The sequence below is a fragment of the Petromyzon marinus genome, chromosome 6, assembly GCF_048934315.1.
Source record: "Petromyzon marinus isolate PM22_M1 ecotype Great Lakes invasive population chromosome 6, UKy_Petmar_22M1.pri1.0, whole genome shotgun sequence".
NCBI classification, from domain to species: Eukaryota; Metazoa; Chordata; class Hyperoartia; order Petromyzontiformes; family Petromyzontidae; genus Petromyzon; species Petromyzon marinus.
Window position 1 is genome coordinate 8,037,790 of NC_133672.1, and position 24,931 is coordinate 8,062,720.

At 45.1% G+C, this 24,931-nt stretch overlaps 3 protein-coding genes across 8 annotated transcripts in view; 1 reads left to right on the forward strand and 2 right to left on the reverse strand.

The window, feature by feature from the left end:
• AARS2 (alanyl-tRNA synthetase 2, mitochondrial) overlaps positions 1 to 2,152 on the forward strand; it is a 20,544-nt gene extending 18,392 nt beyond the window's left edge. Inside the window, exon 22 of the mRNA XM_032948144.2 lies at positions 625 to 2,152. Within this exon, the coding sequence (XP_032804035.1) occupies positions 625 to 801 (177 nt within the window). The 3' untranslated portion in view covers positions 802 to 2,152. The remainder of the gene's footprint in view (positions 1 to 624) is intronic.
• On the reverse strand, positions 1,372 to 17,763 carry LOC116939578 (delta(14)-sterol reductase LBR-like). 4 transcript variants are annotated; one of them, XM_076065007.1, is made up of 14 exons: positions 17,614 to 17,763; positions 15,952 to 16,127; positions 14,114 to 14,338; positions 13,236 to 13,313; positions 12,613 to 12,814; positions 10,767 to 10,963; positions 9,700 to 9,754; positions 8,595 to 8,789; positions 8,091 to 8,194; positions 7,800 to 7,919; positions 6,703 to 6,871; positions 5,751 to 5,819; positions 5,366 to 5,479; positions 1,372 to 3,521 (listed from the first exon to the last, which is right to left on the reverse strand). In XM_076065007.1, the coding sequence occupies exons 2-14, from the start codon at positions 16,114 to 16,116 to the stop codon at positions 3,445 to 3,447; spliced, it is 1,770 nt and encodes a 589-aa protein (XP_075921122.1). In that variant the 5' UTR covers positions 16,117 to 16,127; positions 17,614 to 17,763; the 3' UTR covers positions 1,372 to 3,444. The 4 variants fall into 4 exon arrangements, with proteins under 4 accessions (XP_075921122.1, XP_075921123.1, XP_075921121.1 ...); XM_076065008.1 differs by having other exon boundaries at positions 15,952 to 16,120; positions 17,614 to 17,756; XM_076065006.1 differs by lacking the exon at positions 17,614 to 17,763 and adding an exon at positions 17,155 to 17,563.
• A 2,696-nt stretch (positions 17,764 to 20,459) lies between these two features.
• LOC116939577 (uncharacterized) overlaps positions 20,460 to 24,931 on the reverse strand; it is a 30,550-nt gene continuing 26,078 nt past the window's right edge. For all 3 annotated transcript variants that reach the window (XM_032948147.2, XM_032948145.2, XM_032948148.2), the window contains exons 10-15: positions 24,116 to 24,176; positions 23,361 to 23,415; positions 22,752 to 22,818; positions 22,517 to 22,589; positions 22,357 to 22,414; positions 20,460 to 22,036 (exon numbers count right to left, since the gene is read on the reverse strand). In XM_032948147.2, coding sequence (XP_032804038.1) covers positions 21,999 to 22,036; positions 22,357 to 22,414; positions 22,517 to 22,589; positions 22,752 to 22,818; positions 23,361 to 23,415; positions 24,116 to 24,176 — 352 coding nt within the window. In that variant the 3' untranslated portion in view covers positions 20,460 to 21,998. The remainder of the gene's footprint in view (positions 22,037 to 22,356; positions 22,415 to 22,516; positions 22,590 to 22,751; positions 22,819 to 23,360; positions 23,416 to 24,115; positions 24,177 to 24,931) is intronic.

A 24,931-nucleotide genomic window follows, 5' to 3' on the forward strand; every position in this document is an offset into this window, starting at 1 on the left:
ATGAAAGCCTCTCCACGCGGGGGTGCCCAGGACAGGCTCCAATATTACTCGCCACTGATCTTAGCCTTGGTCTGGCATTGACATGCGGTCGCATTCCATGTCCACGTAAACTGCCTGTACATGGCAGTCAAGAATAGATATCCTGAGAAGGCATTTTTGCCTAAATCTGGAGCCATGAGGTACCCCTTGCTGCACAGTTGTCCGGCCAGCCTTCGGCAGCAGAAAACACGGCAGTCATGCGATAGACGCACATTGGGACACGAGAGTTAAATCCATTTTACTCTTTTGGCTATGGATTACTTGCATGACACCGTTATACTAAAAATATTATTCACCCCCTTCCCCCCCCCCCTTATGATTTATGAATTGATGATTCAGTATTATTCAATTAAATAGCTTATTTAACAGTGTGGTGAATGCAGTGGTCACGAGTGCCCACAGGGTTCATGTGAACCCATTACTTACAAACATCTACATTAGGCAAATAATAAAATTCACGTCGTGACATTAATATGCATAGGTGCATCAATGCAGCGTCACACCTCCTTGCCAGAAGTTATTGCCGAGCTTCGTGCTGGTTAAGACTACGGCGTGATGGCACTGTCATTGTGCCTGCGGTTGCAGGAGATGGTCGATGCATTCCCAGCACTGGACTGGGCCCAGGCCGTGTGTGGTCCGATGGGAGGGAAGGCGATCGGCTCCCAGTTCCTGGCCAAGGTCTCGACCACAATTGGGGACCATGGAAACAGCACTGCCGCGATCATAGATGCAGCTCTCCGGCGTGCGAGGACGGAATCGTGATGACCGGCAATTTTACCACAAACTTCCTCTCTCTGCTGCTCAAACTTCAGTCCAGACCCCCACATCTGGCCCAGCTTTACAAGTCTGATGATCTTGATAATGCGTCTGCTGGTTTGTGGGGTTTGAAAATCGGATGAGGCGTTTGACATTTGCAGGCTTGAAAATAAGTACTGTGACTGATCAACAGAAAACCACTTGGCCATGAGGACTTGGCTGTTTGGAAGAAACGTCAATGCGTCTGTATGTGTACGGGTTTTCTTTGGGAGAAAATCTCACCCAGGTCACCACAACGGAGCAGATAATCTTACATACACCACAGCAAGAGACAACCAATGTGCGGCATCACACATCCCGTTTAAATCGGCCCCATGAACCACGCATACCGGGGCCCATGAGACGCTTCCCCATGCACTGGCTTCCACAAACAATCTCCCGGGTCGGAGCCGACATCGCGTGTGCGGGCTCCCCAGTCACCGGGGTCCATGAAGTGTGCATTGGTGACCGTGCATCTCCTCTGAAAAAGCATCAGTGTACCCCGCCGAGCATAAATCAAAGAACATGTCCTTGTGGTTTTTTTTTTGTCAAAACATGGTTTATTAAAAACGGCTCGCTGAATAGACACGTAACGTGCTTCACCTTTGCCTTATAAAGCTTTTCATACAGGTAACATTTTCAAGGGGGCTGCTCGTCAACAATGGTCATGTGAATTGAAAAACGATTGTCACATGCCGCAAAAAGGTTAATTGTTTTTATATTACAAAAGGCAGAGTATTACTCTATAGTCCCTTTCGTTTAAGGCTTTGTTGTTCTCAGCAAAAATATAAATACTGAGGACCAATTACAGACTGGAATGATTCAACCCTGTAGAAATGTGAATAAGGGGTAGCATAAGGGGTAGCAACTCAAGGCTTGAATCAAATGTTTCTTTCTCCCCATATGAGCGTGAATTTCTTTATGAACATTTGTTAAACATATTTATTAAACTGACAGCAATGGACACTATAGACTACTAATCACCCTTGAAATTGGGTGCAAGTAACAGTGGTGACTTTGAAAGTATGCTGCACATCTACCGACAGTATACCCCAGTATCCTTCCCCGCCATCTCATCTACACTCAGCTGAGTACAGCCTTGACACATCTGCTAGCCGTTTGTCTAAATTGTATCTGCTTGCACTGTATTTGTCTTCTACACTGGACTCTCCCTTGACCGCCCTATTTTTTGCCTTTTGTTTGCACTTTTTGTCTGGCCTCGTCCATCTCCCTCACCTGTCTGCTCTGGCATTAACACAAAATTAAGATTGGACGCAACTTTCCATTAAATGCAGAAGCAACATTTGATTAAGGAAAACGATTCAATGCGTGAATGCATCAATCTTGACAAGAATTGACTTTCATCAACGCATCGTTCAGTTATTCAATTACATGCCCAGTTTGGATCACCCTTGTTGCGATGGCAAGAAGATCAACTTTGGGATGGAAAGAAGATCAACTCGCGAAGAGCCCCCTTTACGAACGGCTGATCTCAGCCTGTGAATGCTCAGACGCAAGGCTTCTTAAACCCAGGCCAAGCTTTAAAATCACAATGTAAGAAAGCTTATGTTTGTTCATTAATCCATTTGTATTTTTTCTCCATAAAAGAGCAAAGGGCTCAATGTACAGCAGAGAACACGTAAAAATACCACGTACAACACTTGCGTAAAAGTAAACAAGTTGTATAAAAATTCCACTGAAATGCAACAAAAACACACATTCTTCATTTAAAAGCATTATGAGTAATGACTGCACTTGTCTGCACGAGCTAAGGTTATTATGGCATAGGCAGCGGGGAAAATGAATGTTTGATGGCAATTGCAGCACTCGCAGCTGGTAAAGGTAAAACAAAGTGGATGAACGTTATTTAAATCTACATTAACACAGGCTACGGGGTCTAAACTGGCGAGAAATTAATAATTTGTCACTTCGTAGCACACGGATGCACCCTCCAGAAAGGCATGTTATGAATTTGGTGATGGAAATTGATGTTTTGTGTTTATAAAAAAGTAGAGGCAATAAAAATCCGAGAGGTTTTGAGTGTTGCTAAGCCAGAAACGAGTCTAGATCAGTGACAATACTCGCGTACTTAAAAAAATATAAAAAAAGCAATCCAAAAAAACCTACCCAGGCTGTCCAACGTGAGTATAAAACTTTGTTATAAAAATTGCAAGTGACTTTCAGGCGCATTGTCTTAAGACTCCAGTGACTTGTTAAAAAGCACCAGTCACCCTGCTGCAATTTCACTGGACCACTACATCAGTGTCGCCCAATTCCACTTTAAAATATTTTTCTCAGAAAGAAAGCTTAAAACTTGTGTTGGACAACTTGTAACGTGCAACCCAGCTATGGATCTACAAGAGCTCTTTGTTTTTGCGGACGTGTCAACCCTTAATGGCAACACTTTGAAATACACTGAATATTTGTCTCAGCCACTCATTAAATAGCGGAAAGATAATTTAAAACCTCAGAAGCTCTCGTGCAGACACTACAAATGTCTGCACATTCCCACTTACACTCGGGTGTATGTTTGTGAGGAACTATCTCGCAACAGACAAAGGGGAGTGGATTAGTATACACAGGACGGAGAGCTGGGGACGGCCCTGGCGATCATCCCCGCGCCTCGCGATGCAGCAGCATCACCAGGGAGTACACGACGGGGATGTATGGCAGTGGGTGGCTGAAGCCTGCTTGGACATACACATACACAGGGATCCCTCCGTTAAGCTGAACAGACCGAGACAAATGCTATTAGCAAGTGCCCATCAAGGACAATACAGATTGCAGAGTTTTTGTGTACGACTTAGCCCCCCACATGATGTTGGTCCTTACCTTTAACACCGGCAAACCTGGAAACACTTGTTTAAAAGGCCACAAACTGCTGATGAGTAAAAATTATATATAGTTTTCCTGCTGACACAAATGCTGCTGGAAAATGTTGATCCGGAAGGCCCAATGTGCAGAAAATTCTACATTGTCTGGTGTTAAAACAGGCCTTGTACCGGTTTCCAATGAATCGCTTATTAATAGCAGCATGGCAAACAAGCAACCAGAGTGGCCAGCATTACACAAGCAACCCTTTCCCATATGATAATTGTTTTTTTACCCTTTTATCTGGCAACAAAACTGACACCTTTTTTTTACAAGGAGTCATGTTTGCATTGACCACAATACCTGCGGTCAGAATGCAAACAAAAAACATAACTCTGATAATGTATGCACTGTCCTTGAAATTGATTGGTCCACACCCGAGACAGCTTTCCTTAGAGCCTAGTCTCACGTGGTGTTGGACCAAATGATGCCAAAAGACGCACTACTCCTTGTAAAAAAAGGTGTCCGTTTTGTTGCCAAATAAAAGGGTAAAAAAACAATTATCACATTTTGCTACTGGCAAAGGAGGTTCCAATGGTGTAAACCCTTTCCCAATTGTGATTAGTTACGTCTGGCTGCCTCTGTCATCCCTGTGCTGTTATTGAACATACCACACTGCAAATGGCACTCACTTTTGGCTGAGTATATCCATGTCGAGGTGTAAGGGCAGCACAGTGGTTAGCGCACTGCACGATGAACCTGGCAACCTGATTTAGATTTCTGCCCACGGCTAACATCAGTGGTGAGTGATACCTGAACTGTTCTTGCACCCCCCCCCCTCCATTCACCAACCCACTGACCAGCCCTCATGAACAGCAGGGCACACAGAGGCCTTCATCCACCAGTGGATTGACAAAGGGCTGTAAATAATCATTACTCTATATGCTGCATTGGAGTCGAGTACACCGCGTGCACTTGGTAAGGCATCACTCAGCCTCTAGGGCAATAACAGGGAAATTTACAAGATACCTTCACAAAAATCTCTCCCTAGGCACCGTAATTCTGAAGCGTGCGTCGATAACGTCTCATTGGATCGACTCCAGTTACGAGGCGCCAACTGTTACATCGATTGTAATGTGGGTGTACATATAAATTTGGCACTAGTTACCACCAATCCAATTATCTATCAAAGCATGAATAAAGACCTTCCGCCACCTTAGGAGTGTACAGTTTCCACCAAAGGCTGAAGTACTAATTTTAGCCCTTGCATGGATATTTGCTTTACAATACAATTAAAATGTATACAACATCGAAATGCAACTTCATCTTAATACATCGTACAAAGCAGTGGCAAGTGTATTATACTGAAAGAGGGGAATATATTTTCAAAAATAAAAGACTATAAACCCGCACGCATTTGGACACGACCATCCCATAGTCACTATAAGATGTTTTCTTGTTCGTTTTTTTGTTTGTTGTGGTTGCACCCGATTCAAGAGCCGAATGGCTCACAGGGTTATACCAAATAAATAAACTGAAACAAATAAACTGAAAACTGATCCCATCCATACATCCCTCCCAGCCAGCAAAACTTATTTCAAATACCGAATTTAGTAATTGCCTCTAGAAAATTAAACACTGCATTGACGTTCACGTATGTACAAACGTACAAGGTCGGTCATAATCCCCGTGTAAAGGGACCCTGTGGCAGGATCATTACCGCAAGGCAGGCTCCATGCAAGCAACATCAAGAGCTCGCCTAGAAGCTCCGGGTGGCGCAGGCGGCCCCACGAGCCCAGCACCGGTGAACTCCGGCTGTCAGCAGGTTTCCCACCTGCGGCACAAGCAGAACAAGCAGTGTCGGTCTCGCAAACAGGGGGCAGCGCCTCTGACACACAACCGCCACTCGCACGACTCGGTGTTGCCAATGGGAACCGATTTCAAGCTGTGGAGAAAGGCGTAGAACACTTCACACTAACCGCTACACTATCGCTCCCCACAAAGCTGATTTCACAACCTTGACCAGTCAGAAAATCAGTTGCAAAAAACATTAACAATGCCTAGCGAAACCTTCATGATGAGGACCAACAGGGATGGTTACTTACGATCTCCGGCACTGTCGCTCTGAGCATTCTTCTGCGTGTGCGCCCTCCGGGAGATGACATAGCCCACAACTATGCAGGCAAACAAGGAAGTCAAACAATCAGGAGTTTGTAAATATAGTGCCTCTTTAGATTCAAAGTATTTCAATTAAAAAAAAGATAAAACAAATGTACATTTTTTAAATTATTTCAATGCACAGTTAAGTATATTAAAAAGAATATCTGAAGCCTATTTTTACACTTCATTTCTAAAGGATTTATTTATCTGAAGAAAATATGAAAACAATTAATTTCAAAAGGTGCTCTTTTGGTTAAATTATAATATTTAAGCATATGGTTACCACATACTCTTTGGTTCTATTGGGTAAAGTACCTACGTGACTTTACCCAATAGAACCAAAGAGTATGGATCCTAGCAGTCACGAAAGCTTTAAATCTAGAATTGGTTACCACATGCCATATTTTACAAAGTAAGACTACATCAATGATAACCAACGTGTCTGTGAGCTCTCTACAATAACACAAATATTGACAATTAATACAACCTGAAGAGCACCTCCGATTAGCACGGTTGGCTACATACGGTGCGAAAGAAGTTCAACATACATACAGCATAGAGATGGGGGGTATTTCCTTCGGTATTTCTCCAATCTGCCCCCCTCCCCAAGAATGACTTAAATCTGATGTCACAGTAGTTTATGCTGTGATTTTTGCTGAATGATGGACTACAGGGCAACCAGTTTCCCTGCTGTGTGTGTGGTGTGTGACACAACACACATATATACCATACAAGCACGCACAATTGTACCACACATGCGCATGTGCTGTGTGTGTTGTGTGCGGTATGTGTGTATGTTACGCGTTGTTTGTGTGTCTTGCATGGTACACATGTGCGTACTGCAAGTGGTACATGTGTTATACGTGTGCTTGTGTGGGACAGGATGGCAGCACGTACGGTACAGCAGGCAAATCGCTGCGGCCCAGTAGGCGGTGAGCTCCTGGTGGTGGTGTACCAGGTAGTAGGCCGGCAGGCTAGAGGCAAAAGGTATCCACGCCAGGTTGGTAAAGGCCAGCAGGAAGCCAAAGTATTTGTGCGGGATGTCGCCCGTCGATAGACTGCGCTCCTGTCGCCGTCCGAACCGCATACACACAGCCAAACATGTGTCTTTGTAATCATCATGCCTCTAAGTTCCTTTCATTAGAAGACGTATTGATATTAAACATTTTATGACGGCTAAATAAGCACGCTTTGTCATTGTCACATAATAAAAAACAGAATTAGCCATGCAATAGAATCAGGATCCTTCTGTGAAATAATCTACGAGGCTCGGTGAATTACAATACTTTTCAGAAGACGAGCCTAAGATAATCCTACGAGAAGTTGAACATGGAAGGTATATATCTGAGGAAAAATGATCTTTAGAATTTTTTGTTATTTTGCAACAAGGTTACATTAATAGGCAAGCCGCCTAAAAGCCAGACTTGGGACTCTGTAAGGGGTGTGCAAACTTTCTGGCCTGCAACGTGGATGTGACAGGCCCGAAGGTCGGTGAATGCTCGGCAAATAAATGGGTGGGCGGCTCACCGCAAACATGCTAGCAATAACTATTCCCAAGTGTGATGTCACGCTCGATCACGCGACGTTTAAGAATGTGACGTTACTCGCTCATGTGACAACGTGTAACTAAGTTTCCACGTGGCACTCTTGGCCCGTAGGGAGCTAGATTCTCAATGTGGCCTGCGCGCTGAAAAAAGGCATAGCAACAGCTCCAGCAGGCGAGGTTTTCGTTCATGGGCCTCAGCAGAAATTGGTATCATTTGCGAGAGTATAACTTTAGTTGTACCTATGTATTTATAGGACTAGAACAAATTATTTGATAACTCAATGATTTCAAGTGGATATCATTACATTATTTTATTGTTGGGACACATTAAGAGATTAGAACCGATAAATGTATGCCACCTCAGGTTTTACCGACAAATGACATATCTGGTCTGGCCTCATGAACCATTGCAGTGGAGGAGGTTAAATTAATGAATTTGTTGGCTCACCTCGTTCCACAACACGTCAGCCACATAGATGAACTGTAAGGCAACGTAGAGAAGTAGGGCAGGCGAGAACGCCTCATTCTTCTGGAGGTCTTCAAGAACCATGACCAGGCTGATGATGGCCTGTAATCCACAAGCATGCAGTCAGAAAAACCTTTACATGGCCTCTTAACAAAAAAACTCCCCTGTGCACTGGCATCTTCACATGGAACTTCCAGCATGCAGTTTTAACCGAATGAAAAATCCCATCCCAGCAATAACCTACAAAGTAGAAAATGTTATAGACTTACTTACCCAGCCAATAAATCCAGGCCGCAATTCAAAGAAACTCTTTAGATCCATGTTTCCAATCCGGGGATTCAGCTCGCGTCCAAAGAAGAAGTCGTAAAAGATGTTTCCTGATAAAGTGGATGTTTATGAAGTGCTTCATCATCACCATTACATGGCACCTCTTAAACAAAACATCACTACAGATGAGTTCCATATTTTGACTGTAGTGAGAATTCGAGGAGAAATAAAAGTGGGCAAAAGTTGAATGAGCTCTAACTGAATTATTTTGTGTGACTTATCACAAATAAATCGTGTCAATGAGTAACATAAAGAAAGCAGGATTGAATGAAGCAGGATTGCCCGGGTGCAGAAAGACAGTTTGCATGCATTTTGTTTACAACAACCAGGCGCTTTGTTTCAGGCACGTTAACCGCTCTTGTTCCCGCGCTATCATTAAAACAGTGTGCATGGGTTTCACTTGATGTCTTGGTTGGGTGTGTGCCAACACCAGCTTCAGTGGGTGCTCACCGGGGCGTCTGGTAGTGGCGACAGCAATATGCGAGGCACAACGTGCGCGCACGAACAGGTAAGCAGAGAGCAGGTACGCAAGCAGCACAGCCGACACGGCCAGCTGCAGGAACTTGTCGTGAACATAGGCAACGTAGGCCTCCTTGTACTTGGCGAGGCTGAATGCTGAGATGCTCAACACCAGGGCGTGGATGCCTGTGGTGGAAGCAATGCTCAAGTGAGAAATTCATATGCAGGACAGCAGCTTCATATTTATTTTATTTTAAATGTGCAATTGGCATCGTGTCATAAGACAAAGTATCCATTGGGAGCTCTAAGCAAAGCAATGCGACCTTTCCCATTGAGAATAGCCGACAGAAGCGGATATTGCAAAGCTATCTCAGAGATCCTTTCAAGTGAACTGGTCCATACGGTAGAGGGCATGACTTTCCCACCCACTGCCAGAGAGAGTAAAGTTCAATTGCAACGAATATTTAGAATCTCAGAGCTGGAACTCCAGTTGATAAAACCTTAAACTCATCAACTCACGCTTGGGAACCCAGTGTAATTACAGGTAACTTCCTGGATTCCAATCTAAGATCTCAGGGGTACCAGCTCAGCTCTCTGACCTCTGAATCTCCACAGTAGCTTAAACTTAGTATGGGGAGGCAGAGCCATGGCCAAAGCACGTGTTCAGGTGATTTAAGTTACTTAATAAATTGCATAATTTATTCAACATACATTAACTTTATTTTGTCCATGTGTAAAGTAGAATTTTTCTGATAAAAAAATATACCACTCATCACTGGACTAGACAACAAAGTGTTCAACTTTAACATGCCATTCCCAAAAACGTTGTGACAACACAAGCTTGCCTACTGATCTGCATCCCACAAGAAGGTCCGAGGCTGTCTCTCAAGTAATTTGCGGGAAATATATTTTCATGACAATTTGGCCCGAGCATCGGCTTACTCATGCGAAGACCAAACATCACAGGGTCTCCCGTGGAGCTGCCAAGCAGCACCACCAGCTGCTAACCTACCCCCCACTTGAGACATTCCTCACTTTACAGTAAACGCCTGCATAAGCAGCACAGAAAAAAACGACACCGACGCACAAAACTCACCATTCAGCCTGTACTTCAACCGCTGCTCCGTGTTTGGTGGCACCCTCTCCGTGACCTGAAAATTCAAAAGCAATAAAGCCATCTGTTACCAACACGATAAGAGATCCCTGTCGCTATTAATGTGGGAGGTGGGACGTATTGAAAAGTTTAACAGCCTTGTCATGTGCCCAATTATGCACGTACAAAATATCCAGAGACTCCATAAAAGTGACAAATGCGAGAAGTCACACACGTGCTTAATCTCAACTGCATTCATTAAAAACAATGTCTCACTACTGGCAGTTAATGCAATGCATCCAGTAAACATATCGTCAAAAGTGGCTATGTCACAGTTAATGTGGTTATATTTCAAGCTCAAAAGTGGTCATCCACCTCAGGCTCAATTCAACCTGTCTTTAGTATTTGTTTCCATCAGTGGGGATCCTCTTGTAGAGTCAAGACAAATATTCCACGACGTGTAGCTTGTGTACAGTTGGCCAAAGTGATGGCAAAAAACATAAACACCCCTGCAGCATACACACTCAACTTAAACACCCAGGGTAACATGCATAAAATGTAAATTTCACATGCAGCTAAATTAAATGCTTAAACTTCATACACATATAAAGACATCCATGTGGCTGTGTTGTAGTTGTATATGCATTTGAGAAAGTTATTTATTGACAATGCGGCTGCCGAGGGACTGCACATGTTCAGGTGACAAATAAGGCACTTGGGACACTGGCTTCTTCAGCCTCACATTGAGGGATTCCCAATTTACGACACATTCACCCTTTAAGTCCTTACAGTCACATTGGAGAGTCTTGGCTGTGTGCTGTGCACATTAACCATGTACAGCTGAGCTCAACTTGCAAACATTTTCGCTAGTTGGCAGCTTTATTGCAACTGTAGGTGAACGTGCATTTACTCATCACACCAAGTACAACCGTTACACTGCAACTCAAAATCCAAAACCGCTTTGTGCAAAGCGCCTGAATAGGTAAAGGTGAGACACATGCACCACCATTATTCATGACCCCCCCACCCTTCAGCTCCCTGAGCACCAAATAGTGCTCGCGTGCACATACATATCCAAGGGGCAGGTGGCAGAGCAGGGCCTGGAAGAGACACCAGCCAAGGCAGAGAACCAACGTGCACATGTCCCACAGCGAGGCCAGGCCCGGGGGCGGGGCGGGGGGGGACAGCAGGCTGCAGCCGTCCGAGCAGCATACATGCAGGACGTAGAGCAGCGCCAGCGGGAGAGCCAGCGGCAACAGCGCCGTGCCTGCCGAGCCACACACAGCCGCCGGGTGTCACCGGGGGAGGGAGCCCGAGCCAGGCTCGCGAGTGAAACCCCTGCCGGATTCAAAATTTCCAAGGGGAACAAAGCCTCTCAACGGATTCACGCGAATCGCGATCGGAGCAAGCAGCAGCCAGGCCAATGGGTGCATGACACTGCCTGGATCATTCGCACCGGTAGTTAATACTACTGTATATTCACAATAATGTTGTCCAGCACATTTCAATTAATATTAACAGTTACAATGCTAATATATAGTGTACTAGCCTTTTGCCTGTCCAAGGACGGGCGTATTTCAGTAAATCTGAAACTTGCAAGCGAAAACAATTTCGTGTGCAATTTGTAAGGCCGTGGTGACACAGCCTTATTTCATTTAAAGGTTATAATCCCTTGTTCATCATACGTCCGTTTTACTTCTATGTCTCATTAGCGTTACAGAGATCGCATGACGTGAGGGTTCTGCCTTTGTAGTGAGGGTTGTAAGTTGACGCCGAGGAGGGGGGAGAAGGCGCCTCGCCCCCCCCATGTGGAGTGACGTCACCCGCTAATTATTACTGAGGGGGAGGGGGTGTGTCCATTTGGAAGACGTCACCTCTTCATGATCATTAATGAGGGGGGCTGTTCGATATTGAGTGACGTCACCCGCTCATGATTATTAATGATGGGGGGGGGGGGGGGTGCTACATGTGGAGTGTCATCACTCGCTCATGATAAATAATGACAGGGGGGTGGTCCATGTGGAGGACGTCACCTGTTCATAATTATTAATGAGGGAGGCTGGCCGACGTGGCGTGACGTCACGTTCATTACACACTGACAGTCTTGGCTCATTATAGATGTAAATTGTAACAATTATGTTATACTGTATTATGTAAAGATTCGTAGCATTTTACATTTATTATCATTGTTGTTAGATGTTATGTAACATTAGCATAGAAATCTGATATTTTATTTCACCCTGGATGCATTGACATCGGCCAAGCAAGAGAGGCTTCACGGAAGCACTGACCACAGTAGAGGACTAAATAACAAAAAAAAATAGCAATAACATAAAGATATTGCCCTCGGTAATCTACAGGTTTCAAATATCACTAATTTGGTATAACCATAATGTATTGATTCATAATCCCTATTCAACATGACCGAATGTCATAAAAATATTTTTTAAGGCTCACCTCTACTTTTTTTTCAGTCAGGAACCAAATCCGAAGGCAAATATCCGTTGTTGGTAGATGTCATTTAGCCATTTAGTAGATAAGGAAAGATGCAACAATCAATACATTAAAATCAATTATTATTCAATACATAAATCAAATAGTGCAAGAAGCAGTAAGTGATTTATAAGCAAATGACATGCATGCACAAAACAGCCAAACAAAATCAGAAAAAAATAATAGATGGGAATAATGAGACGAGAGATAATCGCTTAATCGAATCAGTGGGGGGGGGGAGGGTACATCGTTCCATACCTAACCAAATTAGGCATGTGTACATCCAACTAGTGGTGACCAGTGAGGGACTTGAACCCAGTTACACAGGTGCAGTCACTGCCTTAGGCACCAGACCGACAGTGGTTCAGCACAGCTTCTCCCGGCAGTGCTGCCAGCAATACCCCGCAGGCAACACCGACTTACCGAGCTTCACCCCGAGCCCCGGCTCAGCGCAGATCTCTTCCGGTTTTGAGGACAGCTTGGGAAGTTCCACGGGGGGCGTCTCCTTGGGCTGATTGATGCCCTGCCGACTCCTGAGGCGGTAAATGACTAACGGGCTGCTCTCGCTAGCCACGGCACCCATCTTCTTCTTCTTCATCTCCTTTTCCTCCTTCATCGCCTTTTCCTGAGTAGGAGACCAAAGGCAGGAGGGGCACACGCACGGGGATCGTGATGCTCCAATGCCGGTGAGGCACTTGCACGTTTCTACCCTGCGGGTTCCAAAGCGATGACCTCGTCACCATGTCATGCGCATATATCCCAGTATCTGTGCATGCATGTGTATAGGTGTGAAGCACCGACGTTTATTTGTGTGAAGCATCTTGGTGTAGACTGTTTTACAAATTGTGCGAGACAAATGAGCAATGTTATATATATTTTTTAATTAATTCCAAAATGAAACCACCAAAATATAGCCATCTGAGACATGTTTTTTTTACAATTGACTGAGCAATACAAGGAAGAATGAGAATGTACAAACGGAATCACTAACGAAGACCCAGGCATTTTCATGAGACAAAACCACACTGCAGAGGCAAACCACGCACCTTTACGACGACGGCTGCCTGCTTCCCAGTTTCCGCACCATTCTTTTCTTTGCTGATTTCCTTCACTTTTGTGATAGCCTGGAACACAATAAAATCACTTTCTAAGTTTCACACTTTGCTAACATTCAGTCCACTTTCACAATGTATGCACCGTATTGGAGGGATCACTTTGCTGTTGCAATATTATATTTGAAATGTTGGATATTGTCATTTCGGCTTAGTGATCATCTTTCACTTTCATATCGATCCATTATAATAACGCTCTTTGTTTACCTAGGTAATCCTGAGCATTTGGCATGTTGGAGGAGACCAGAGTAGCCAAAGAAAACCCATGTGTTACAAGGGCGTAACACATAAAGCTCCATACACACAGGCTCACGATTCCATTTGCTTTACTGCCATCTCCTGGCCACCTCGCAGCCTCATTTTTTGTCATGCATCTTCCACGTAATTTAATGTATTTTAATTGTGTTACTTTTAATAATAGTGATGAGTATCATTGGAACATTCAATATCACAAATTACATTTTTGTCTATTAAAATACAAGTAAAGTATTTGCAGCCTGTGATGTTACAGTACTTCCAACGCAGTGGTTAACGGAGCAATGATCTAGCAATTAAAATCGATTCTTACACTTATGATAAGAGTAAATGGTGCGCGCGAGACTTACTTTGGATTCGTATATGTTGCAAGTTATCGGTTCACACAACCCCCTTTGTAGTTCACCACAACGTTAAAATATTCGTGAATCAAATCACCACAGAGGCGACTCGTGACATGCCTACAGGCTAAATAATCGGCGTTCTATTATAGAACCAATTTCGACTCTTTCACAGAGTTTCGCCTTGTTGCAGTGCCAAAACCCTGCCTGCGGTACCTGCATGACGGCCGTGTGGTTGGTGGTAGTCTGAACGGGCTCCTCTTCTGGCTTGGTGGCCCTGCTGCTCTTGGCTTCCTTATCGTTCACTTTGGGGGAACGGATTGGGGAGCGAGCGCGGGGGCGCCTCCCGGGTGAATTGGATCGCCGACCCGGGGACTTGGAGCGCGAGCGAGAGCGAGAGCGTGAGCGAGACTTCCGAGGTGTGCGGAAAGACCCGATCTTCTGCTCAACAGGCACGCACATTCACAAGAGAAATCTCATCACTTGCTCGCTTGCTGGTTTTAAACCGACACAAGTACACCCGTTTTGACAATGCATTATTGGATGAGGGCCTCCCAACAACATGTGGGTCTTGGGGATTATTTGTGCAGATTGAAGGTGAAAAGTACATTACAACAATGTATAATGTTGCACTTCCCTCTGCTGCCTACTACATAGCTCCACAGCCAACAACAACCTGGTGTGAAAAGTGAATAGCCATCCAAGCACTATCTAGACTAGACCCTGCTTCAATTAAGATATTTGACGAGCTCTGCTGCATTCCAGGTGTTATTTTACGAAATTCGAGCTAAAATGTATTTTTGTGATTTTTACATATGCTGCACCACATTCATTCATATTATTCTCTTGAGTATAAACTCGCCCCCACTAAAGAGGGCGTCGCAATCATTTACAGTATGACTACAACGACAATTGAAGCCCTACTAATGCAGACATTCTCAGCTGTGGTAATGGTAAACGGCTTTATTACGAGCGTTAGAATGGAAATTTAATCGTCTCATGATAATTGAAAAAAATGTAATCTCTTAAAACTGATGGCCTAGGAATAAAGCCTTGCTGGGGATCTAGACCAGGGGTGGGCACATTTTTTGAGACTCGCGGGCCACAATGGGTTCTAAAATTTGACAGAGGCGCCGGGCCAGGAACAAATGGATGGAGTGTTTGTGTGAACTAATATAAATGACGTGTAAAAATCAATACATGAAAGGATTTGGCCTTTAACAGGTAGCAAAGCATTTATTTGCAAGGCAATTTAACAAATTGCACGAACATGAACAATACAAGAACATGTCGTAACGTGACTGATCAAACATCATGAAAACAGCGCCGTCTAATGGGGAAATGGGGGCATTACAGGACAAAGGTAACATTTAATTTAATAATAATATTTGGACAAGTTCGGCGGGCCGGATTAAAAAGCCCAACGGGCCGCATACGGCCCGGGGGCCGTACTTTGCCCATGTCTGATCTAGACTCTTTCTGGAGTATCCCACATTGGGATGTTTGGCCAATTCTTATTCACAAGCATTTCCTTCCTGTAAAAAAATGTAAGCACCCAAGATAACACGCATACTGGTAAGTAATACTCAATGCTTCACGCATGCAGATTCAGTGCAAGACAGTTCGGATTCAGAGTACATTGCGTCTAAATGTGACCGCATTTCAAGAATCAATCACTAAACCCGATTTCCGAGTGAAGTGCACTTGATATCCGGGTTCACTACCTGATGAATCTAAAAATTAGTTTGAGTGAAACGTCATCATATTTTGATGTTAAATTCAGTCATTCAAAGGCTTAAGACACCAGTGAGCTTTCTTGGTCAGAATTTAATCAATACTGTGGCACGTATTGATGATGTATTTGTAAACTTGACAAACTGCCACGTGGCTTAACCCAGTACTAAACTACCACGTGGCCTACCCCAGTATCGACTCTGTATTTGACATCTGATGAAATTGTGCACACTCAGGGTCATTTGCTCATAAGACAGAGTCACTGGAAGAAACACCAACTTGTCATACTACAATGGAGGGCTGCTGTGAAGCACAGGTACCTTGATGGAGCTCGTCTCCAGCTCCAGCTCGGTTCCGTCCTCATACTTGACGTTATAGATGCTACTTTCTTCACTGTAGGACAGCACCTGCACCTTATACCACATGCAGCTGCCGGGCCAGCGCGCCATCACCTCCTCGCCTATCGTGAACTTGCTGTGCACCATTTTCCTGTGCGCTAACAAAAAGCAAATGACAGTAATGAATCCGTGTTGTCCACAAGTTTTACGTGCAAATATTAAGTTCGGTAAAACTTACTCAAGATAGTTTATTACTCAACCATAAACCAGAAGCCTCGACAAAATCATTGTTTAGGTCGGCCAGCATCAATCCAAACGCTGTTTTTAGCCGTGAGCAACTAAGCGAACCGATATCTTTCAACAATTGATTAAATTATACGGTATGCATATATATGCATACCGATATGTTGAACATTGCGCTCTTTAGTAATTGCCGCACAAGCCCTCCACATATAAAGGCAAATATCCAACGATTTTCCTAATTTGGGAAGCGCATATTATGGTACACCAGATGGTTCGTGCGCGGCTCTGCAGCGCTGCGCACATTTATTTCAGTGATGTTTTTTTATTGCGAATACACTATCATGCAACGGGTGTAATCGTTTAGGCCGAATTGACAGAGAAAGTCCAGACCAAGTATACCACTTAATATGCGTACTGTTAATTTACAAGGACACAGCTTCCAAATCGAAGATGCCTTATCAGGCATTCTATACCATACACACGGGGAACAACACTTGTAACCACCATCAAGAGCAGTAGCTGTCATGCACGTAGGTGGGTGTGTCCGTGTGTTTAAATTAAGGCTGTCATGCCTACCTACGATCCATCCTGGATTTTACCAGACTGGATTGTGTGAGCTTACAGATCCTTGAAAGATCTCATCCAACAGGGATCGCATAACAAACAGCTTGTTTAGCCGGATAGAGGGGGGCTAAACGGGCGCGGCACGGGCTGGAGAAGAGATGTGACTGATGGGGTTTATTCGCCCTACAACAACAAAACAAAGGAGCGACGCTCACAACTACGAGCGGAGCGCCGGCAGGCTAAAAGGCAGTAAATTAGCATAGCCGGGAGCACAAGCTTGTACATCCGCCAGTCAATCTCAGTCAACCGATAACACCTGGCTCTGTCCCATGACCTGCCAGCCTAGCCCTCAACCCTAAAGGGAGGCTGGACGTGCACCTAGCCTGGCACAAGAGCTGCGGTGACGTCGTCGCCAGTTAAGACGAGCATGGCAGGCGGCTGTTCCCGTGGGTTTAGACGCCGCGCAGGTAACGGCCCCGCACAGCCCCGAGCGCGGCACGGTTGAACCCCAGGAAAACTCCGCGCGCCTCGGCATCTACAATCGCCCGGAGTTAACTCTCGACAACGATAACGCCCTGCGTGCACACCGGCTTCAGACAGCCACCGACGGTCATATTTATAACAAGGCTGTGGAATTTCACATCGTAAGTTACGATCTTAAACGCGTTTGTTTACGCAACGTCTCGTCTCTAGTTTTGAATCTTTACGGGCCGCGCTCGACTAGTTTAGGCCTCGGAGGGCGGGATCGCGGCTCTCACACCCAACCAACTGTTGTGGTGGGGGGGGGGGTTTACGTTTTCATTTTTTTACTTATTTTACGTCAACGTTCGCCTGCACCTTTGGCTTCGGCTTGAGACGGGAAAAAAACTGAAGCGAAATAAAACAAAAAATAAAAACAGGAATAAAATCCCGCGCTATTTACGCCTCCACCAACCGACTTCCTTCTCGCGAAGTTGGGCGCGAAATGCGCCGATTGGCCCCGCGCACAACACGTGGGGTACTAACCCCGCCCCCCCCGCACCACGCCCCGAACTTCCGCCAACTCCTCCGGCCAATCGGAAGGCCCGGGCTAAAGACCGCTTGCAATTGCGTCACCCGCGAACCCCGCCGCTGGAAGTTGCGAAACGACGGCGTCACCTCAGGAGGCCTGCGCGCTGACGTCGGCGTTGCGCGATGACGTCGTCGTTGCGCGATGACGTCGGCCCGAGAGCTGAACGCGAGGCGACGTCATCTCTCAGCAGCTTTTCGCGGGCCGTGTTACGCCTCCGACGTCATGGCACGCGGATCGCGGCGCGTCGAGACGTCATTTACGCGGTTCGCGACGTCAAACGCGCGATCACGCCGATTTTTCGAGGGATGACGTGCCAGGTGGGGGAGGGGGGGAAGTCGCAGTTCGCGATGACGTCATTAAATACAAGCGTCGTCTGCTGCGGGGGCAGGGTTGACGGTAAAGTACAAAGCCTCAAACGAAGCGACAGTCCGCGTCGCTTCGTTTTAAGAGTTTAATCGAAAGACAAATATCACTGGGCTGCGCTCCTGACTGTTCGCACGTCTTCGTTGTGGCATTTCCACGTTTACGTAGCAGGGTCCAGGACATCCAAACCACGTTCCCGTTGAGAGCAAATCCACTGCTGGATGAGAGTTTCTCTCCCCCAACCCACCACGCAGTACGGGCAGTGATGGCTATTCGACCATACTTCACCACTTGGTCGGTGCAGGTTGACTGCCGGGAGCCGTGTAGTCATTGCCCGCCGTCGCACCCTATAGCCCAACGGACAACCTGTCGCTGCATCGTGGTCACCCATTTACTTGGTTCAATGTGTAAATAATCACAGGGCTGGGGAGACAAAGGCGGTCGGGCGTGGTTGCTGGTCATACCCAGACCCTCGTGCTGTAGCTTAAGAGGCGATCGCTAAAAGCCCCTACCACCTACGAATACACGAAGTATACACAGACACCCCGTATGTCCTCGGCATAGTTTGGGGCGAGTGCCCTTAGCGAGCGCCTATACGGGACACGAGGAGGGGGTGTTGGTGGCCGGCACCACGCCCGGCCGCCTTTGCCTCCCTAGTTGGCGATGTTTAAACATAGAACCATTTGAGGCCGAGTCGACCTAGGAGAGACGCAGGATCGGTTCAGATAATCGTCACTGGCGTTGGCCGTGAGCGGGAATCGAACTCAAGGTTTGAAGGGCAGTACGTCAACCCGCTACAACACCGCTCCCTTACATATTCAGTACATTTATACCTGTGTCAACCCCTTATCAGTGCCTACCTTATTAAAGATCAATTCAGACCTTATCGGTCACCCCGTGTGTCCTTACAAATCTTCACGTTCATCCTACAAAGTCCCATCACAGGGGAGATACAAATACTTTTTTTGCCTGTATTGATTCGGCTGTACGCCGTATGGACCTGAAAACTCAATTTCCCTGTAAAAGAATACGGGTAAACCGTGTGGGTTGACAGGTTTGCATAAGTATAATATACTAATTCATTGAAAAATACTAAGGTCAGTCTTTTAAAAGAGGGAACATGAAACTAATTTTAATTAGACCCACTAGCCTCCCGTCATATCTAACAAATTATTCACGAATATCATCACACAGGGGACAAAATAATGGACAATTTAGAGGTCACCAAACAAATACGAGGAAGCTTGATTTATACAATGCTGGTCTAACAGTAAACACAAACATCATTATAGAAAAGACAAATGAATACCATAATGCCCGACTTTTCAGGCTACAAGAACGAATTTAATTCAGTGGATAATGATGCAGTCATCTAAATCTCCCGCAAACTAAGGCCTTAAAAATATTAAATTATAAAACCATAGGTCACTGCACTGAGACTACATGAAGTAACGAATACAAACCAATCAGACAAGGAGATGCTTTTTTGCCAAAACTATTCACAGCATTGGAAGATATTTCAAGAAAAATTAATGGTAAAAACATGCATTTATTGTTGAGACTCCAGTATGTTGCAACCACCTATCTTAAATCCCATCATATCCCAACCACTCACCTGAGAATCAGCCAACACGTGGATCGAGATCCACGGGTGGATTGCAACATGTTGTGGATCTCAGGGCAAATAAGAACACTAAAATAAGTATACAATGCACATGGAAGATGGAAAATACAAATCCCCGACTAAGAATTCATACCTTAAATAACTAATTTCTACCAATAGATGGTGCTAGTACTTTGTCAATATTCTAGTGGCATTTGTTGGTCATAGCATTCTGGTGGAGCTCGGGGCCTGCTGAGATCCACCAAAATGAATCGGTGCTTGGTGTATTGGCCACCGTTGCCTTGGATGCTCCAGAATATCTAAAACTGCTAATGAAGGCTGAAGGCTCAAAATGGTAATGAATTGTTTTTTATTTATAATACATTTTACCCAGGAAGCAACTCCATGCCAACAACACCAGGGCAAGGCCTGCTGGTCACTTGTTTAAATACTGTATTAACCAGGCTCATCATTGCTTACATTTTGAGAGGTAATGATATTTGGTTGTCTCAGAGTAACTTGGTCAAAGGTGTGCACAAACTATTCCTCCACTTTCTCCAGTTAATTCCTCGCAACATAAAGGTTAAGGGGTGAAGACTGGTACAGAGGTCACGCTAAACCCCTCCACCACGACCAACATGCAAAAGTAACCTCTCAGACAACATCTTTATTAAGTTACTTTAATAAGGTAGCATGCAACTGATAACTCCACACGGTTCACTAAAAGCATGAAAGGACAGTCAGTAGAGTGAAAATTAAACATTTGTTACCTACATACAATACACCAAAAAAAACCTTCATTTGCACGCAAGTTTAACTGCCAGGAAAACGTGCACGAGCCTCATGTCGGCAAACTAAAAAAATATAAACTAAACATTTTCTTTGACAAATTTCCAATACCTCTGCCTATGCGTGAAATTGTATTTTCCGTAAACACCTGCGGCTGCTTAAACTGCAAAAACGTCTAATTGTTATTTTTAAAAATAAAATAGTACTAACGCAATATTTTAACAAAAGCCTGCTTATGACGCGAGTACTTTGAGTGAAGATACTCAGCCCAGAGCCCCTCATGAGACACGACTCGCGCTGCCCGACAGCAATTTTTTCTTGTAAGAAAAAACGAGTTTTGTTTCTGGTCCACACACAAAAAACAAGCGTTTAGTGGCTTCAACAACGCAAAATGTAAACATCAGTTAGAGCAGTACGTGACTTGTCTATCGTTATTAATAGTTATCTTGCTTCACAGAAACACACATGAAGCGGTGAGAGCTACAGCAATATTAAAGTGTTTTGGCATGTAACAAAAATTTAGGTTTTTTTTATTCTTTTTGTTTTTTTCTCTCTCCGTAATTTCTAACTAAAGCATGGGTTTTATAACTTGATGTGGTGGTTGTGATTTGTTATTGTCATGTGATTAATTTTAAAACTCATAGCGATAAAGTGTGAGTGATTTTTTATTTACTTTTCTAGTATTAGTGAAACTTGGATCCCGTTTTTATCAGTGGCATTGCTGCTGAGATTAACGCGCCCGCGCGGAACGTGTCATGCCTAGGCAGTGGCAGTACCCTCGTGTACGCAGAGAGTGATGAATCGCACCACCTGACCAACGCTTTTACCATCACAGGCCCTCATACCAGCACTTTAAAATCGCGCTCAACTGAATTAAAAACGGCTCCGAGTGTACTTATTCAATTACTGTCCCCATGGAATTTGATATCTTTACGACTATTTAACACGCACTACCCTACCCCAGCCCTCCCACATTGGACGAGTGACCACCAGGGTACATCTATATTATTATAACGGTATTAGTTATTTCCCCAGTCAGGATCAAGGACGTTAGAGGCAGCAGCCTCATTGCAATGCCTTGTGGACCAGGCGAGGCAGGCTTGTTGAACCTGACAGGCCTCATGCTTGGGCTCCGCTGCTGCGAGTTGTCCCTGGAACACTTCGGTGGAGGCCACTTTAAAACCGGCGACGCGAAGGGAGGTCAAACTAAGGTATCGTCTTCTCCCACCGTGTTGTGAGCTAGCTTGTGCCACTCGCGCAGGGGACAGGCGCACGTCCGTGAAACTCCTAAAACCTTCATCTACCCAATCATGACCTGATCACACCCAGTGGCTGCCAGCGCAACCAAAATTGACAAATTATTCGCCGTCACAATTTGGCACTTTTTGCTCGAATATTCGAGACTCCGCTGCCCTCTCACGATGTGCTGAGTCGGTTGAGCTCCTCTCGAATAACTGGAATAAACAGAAAAAAACAGACACTTGTCACGAGACTTTTTTTAAATCTATGATTTTTAAAAAACTGTGTTCACACAAGCTTGCGAGTAAAAACTATATTTGCAATTATAGCAACGTTGTGGGTAAAATAAATAAGGCAGCCTAATTCACTCTGATGATCTTTCCATAAATGGTCAAAAATGTGCTGCGAAAAAACCCCTACATTTAACTGAAGTGGCAATTGCATATAATGGAGCAGTGTGCCATTACAGTAATTAAACCGAGTGCAAAGAAAAGTTTTAATTAGGTTATATTTTCATGAAAAAGTGACATCTCACCATTAATGATCTCTTCTTTGACCTTTTGTAGTTCTTTCCTCATCTCCTCCATTATCTCCTGCAAAGGAAGCATGCAGCGTCATGCACATGGAGGGTCCTAAAAACGCGCAGGCAACAGGGGCTCCAATGAGCTATATGCATGGCCGGCAGCGGCACTCACATGCTTGAGTCGCTCGTTTCCCGTTTCAGGTGCTGCACCATTGGAGGATCCGCCATTGGTTATAGATTTTGTCCTGTGGTGATGAGAACACAACGGGAAGTCGTTAAAGCGTACATCCGATTTAGCACAGTTGGCTACGTACGGTGCGAAAGAAGTTCAACAGCACAAATACATAATGCAACACGTCAACTAAACAAAGAGGAATAACCGCAGCTGCTCATCGCATTCTACTCACCTGGCGATGACGGGAGATTTGTTTCCAGCGACAGCGTTGCTCCTCTCCCATGTCCTCCTGCTTACATCTGTCAAGAGGAAATATTTTCCGTTGTGGTAATGTATCCACCACTTTGCAATTACAATGCAAATAATTAATAACTATTTACAGATCTGATGGATTGAGGATCTCCCCATGCCAGATCAGTCATGGGGGTTGTGTGATCATACTTCAATATGTTAGTGAGTGGAGATTGGTGAAAGGGAAGCCCAAACTAGCTCCGATATCAATTGCCACTGATGTTAGAGTGGCCGGTATCAAACTCGGGTCGCCGTGTTCAAGGCATAGTGCGCCAACCAATGAGCTACCCGCTCCACCCCGAAAATGTTTAAACCATCTATGATCCGAGCTGCTGCATGGATTGCTGCTGACCATGGTATGCACTGTGGGGTTGAATGGGTCTGCTACATTTAGACTGTGGTCACAGCAGGTCAGAGCACATCCCCCCCACCCCACCCCCCCAACCTCGCCAACTAAGTGCTGCGATGGCTTTCAGAAAAAAATGACATCCACTGAAGCGAGGACCTAACAGTCGATGAGCTCCGAAGGGACATGGCTGTTAGATTTTACCTGCGGTGCTCACGGGGGTGGAGCTCCTCGCTCCACCTCCAGCCTCCACCTCCTCCTGCATGGATACGCAAAAGAACACACAACAGACAACGAGGCAGTGTTTAGATTAGACTGTTGGGGTAACATGTTTCTCGCAATAAGCCAATTAAATCATGGTGGCACATGATGGGGTGGTGTGTGGCTGGCACGAAGCTTTCCCAGCAGTATTTGTCTCTAGAGTAGTGAAGATGTTGAATGCCACTGCTACACCAGGTTCTCATTTTAGGCCTAGCCAGCTATCCTCCCCATCTTCATCAACCCACACTGACTGGTGTGGTGAAGTAGGGTCAAATAATCCTTACGATTCGCACAGCGTGAGCATTATTTGTATTGACTAAAGGACTGCACAAGTACAAATTGCCCATGATGTGCATGGCCAGTATTGAACAACGGTCAGATAATCCACTCAAGCTATAGACTCTGTTTTCAAGTTACTGAATCGAGTTTTTCAGATAACAAGTTTTTGCATGGGCAGATGGACTGCTTCTTCCCGTCGATATGAAGGTCATGATGGATGACCCAAAACATCTGGTGTGACACAAAGGGGGTTAGGCACCCATGGACAGACACACACGCACACACGTTTTCACCCAATAACGTGCGCATACACCCCTACCCTACAACCGTGCATAGCTGTTCAGCACATTCATTTAGCCAGCAGCCCTAAGGTTTTGCACAGTTTATCCGTTTAAGAGATAATGTACGCAAACACCTACCAGTTTTTCATCTTTTGGGTCAACTTTCTCAGACGAGGTCCCTGTTTCGGCAATCCTCCTCCTGCACATGCGAGCAAAAAGAGATGCTGACGGTAATACACATGGAAATACAGATCTCAACGGGCTGTCGGGCGTAACACTTTTAGGCCCCTGGATTACACGGATATAGACAAACCACAATGAATTTCACGAACTTAGAAACGTCCAGAGCCGCCTGACATGAGTTTGAGGCTTCATTAATGATAAAAAAGTTATATTTATATTTCGGTCAAATGCACTGCCAGAGCATCCACTATCAATATCACAGCACTGATCTTACACATAAAACTCTATGGGTGCGATGTGACGCGAGTGCAATATTGAGGTACATGACCCGACCCCAACTTTAAATGTTAATTTAAATCAGCGATTCTCGAGGCCACTGCTCCTAACGCCCTGCCCCTTTCCCCAGACCCGAAAACACAAGTAAAGTTTCCCAAGCCTTAGTAAAGAGAAATCACATCTCCACACTTCTAGTAAAAGCAGTGTTAGCAAGGCACCGCTTCACGTTGCGCATTACCGCGTATCGTCATACTGATGTTCACCACATACACTATCAAAATGTCTCCTGCAAGGTATCTATGCTGCAGACTGCCCCCCCCACTCCCCCCAAAATTATTTTCCGACCCCCCCCCCCGTCCCCCTCCAGGGGGGCAATTCCCATGGGTTGACAATTGCTCCATTTAAAGTCTCATGAATGAAGCTTCAATCTCATGTTGAATAGCCCAGGACACAGCCTAGGAAACTAGGTGGTGTGTAAGACTTCAACTCCCCCAC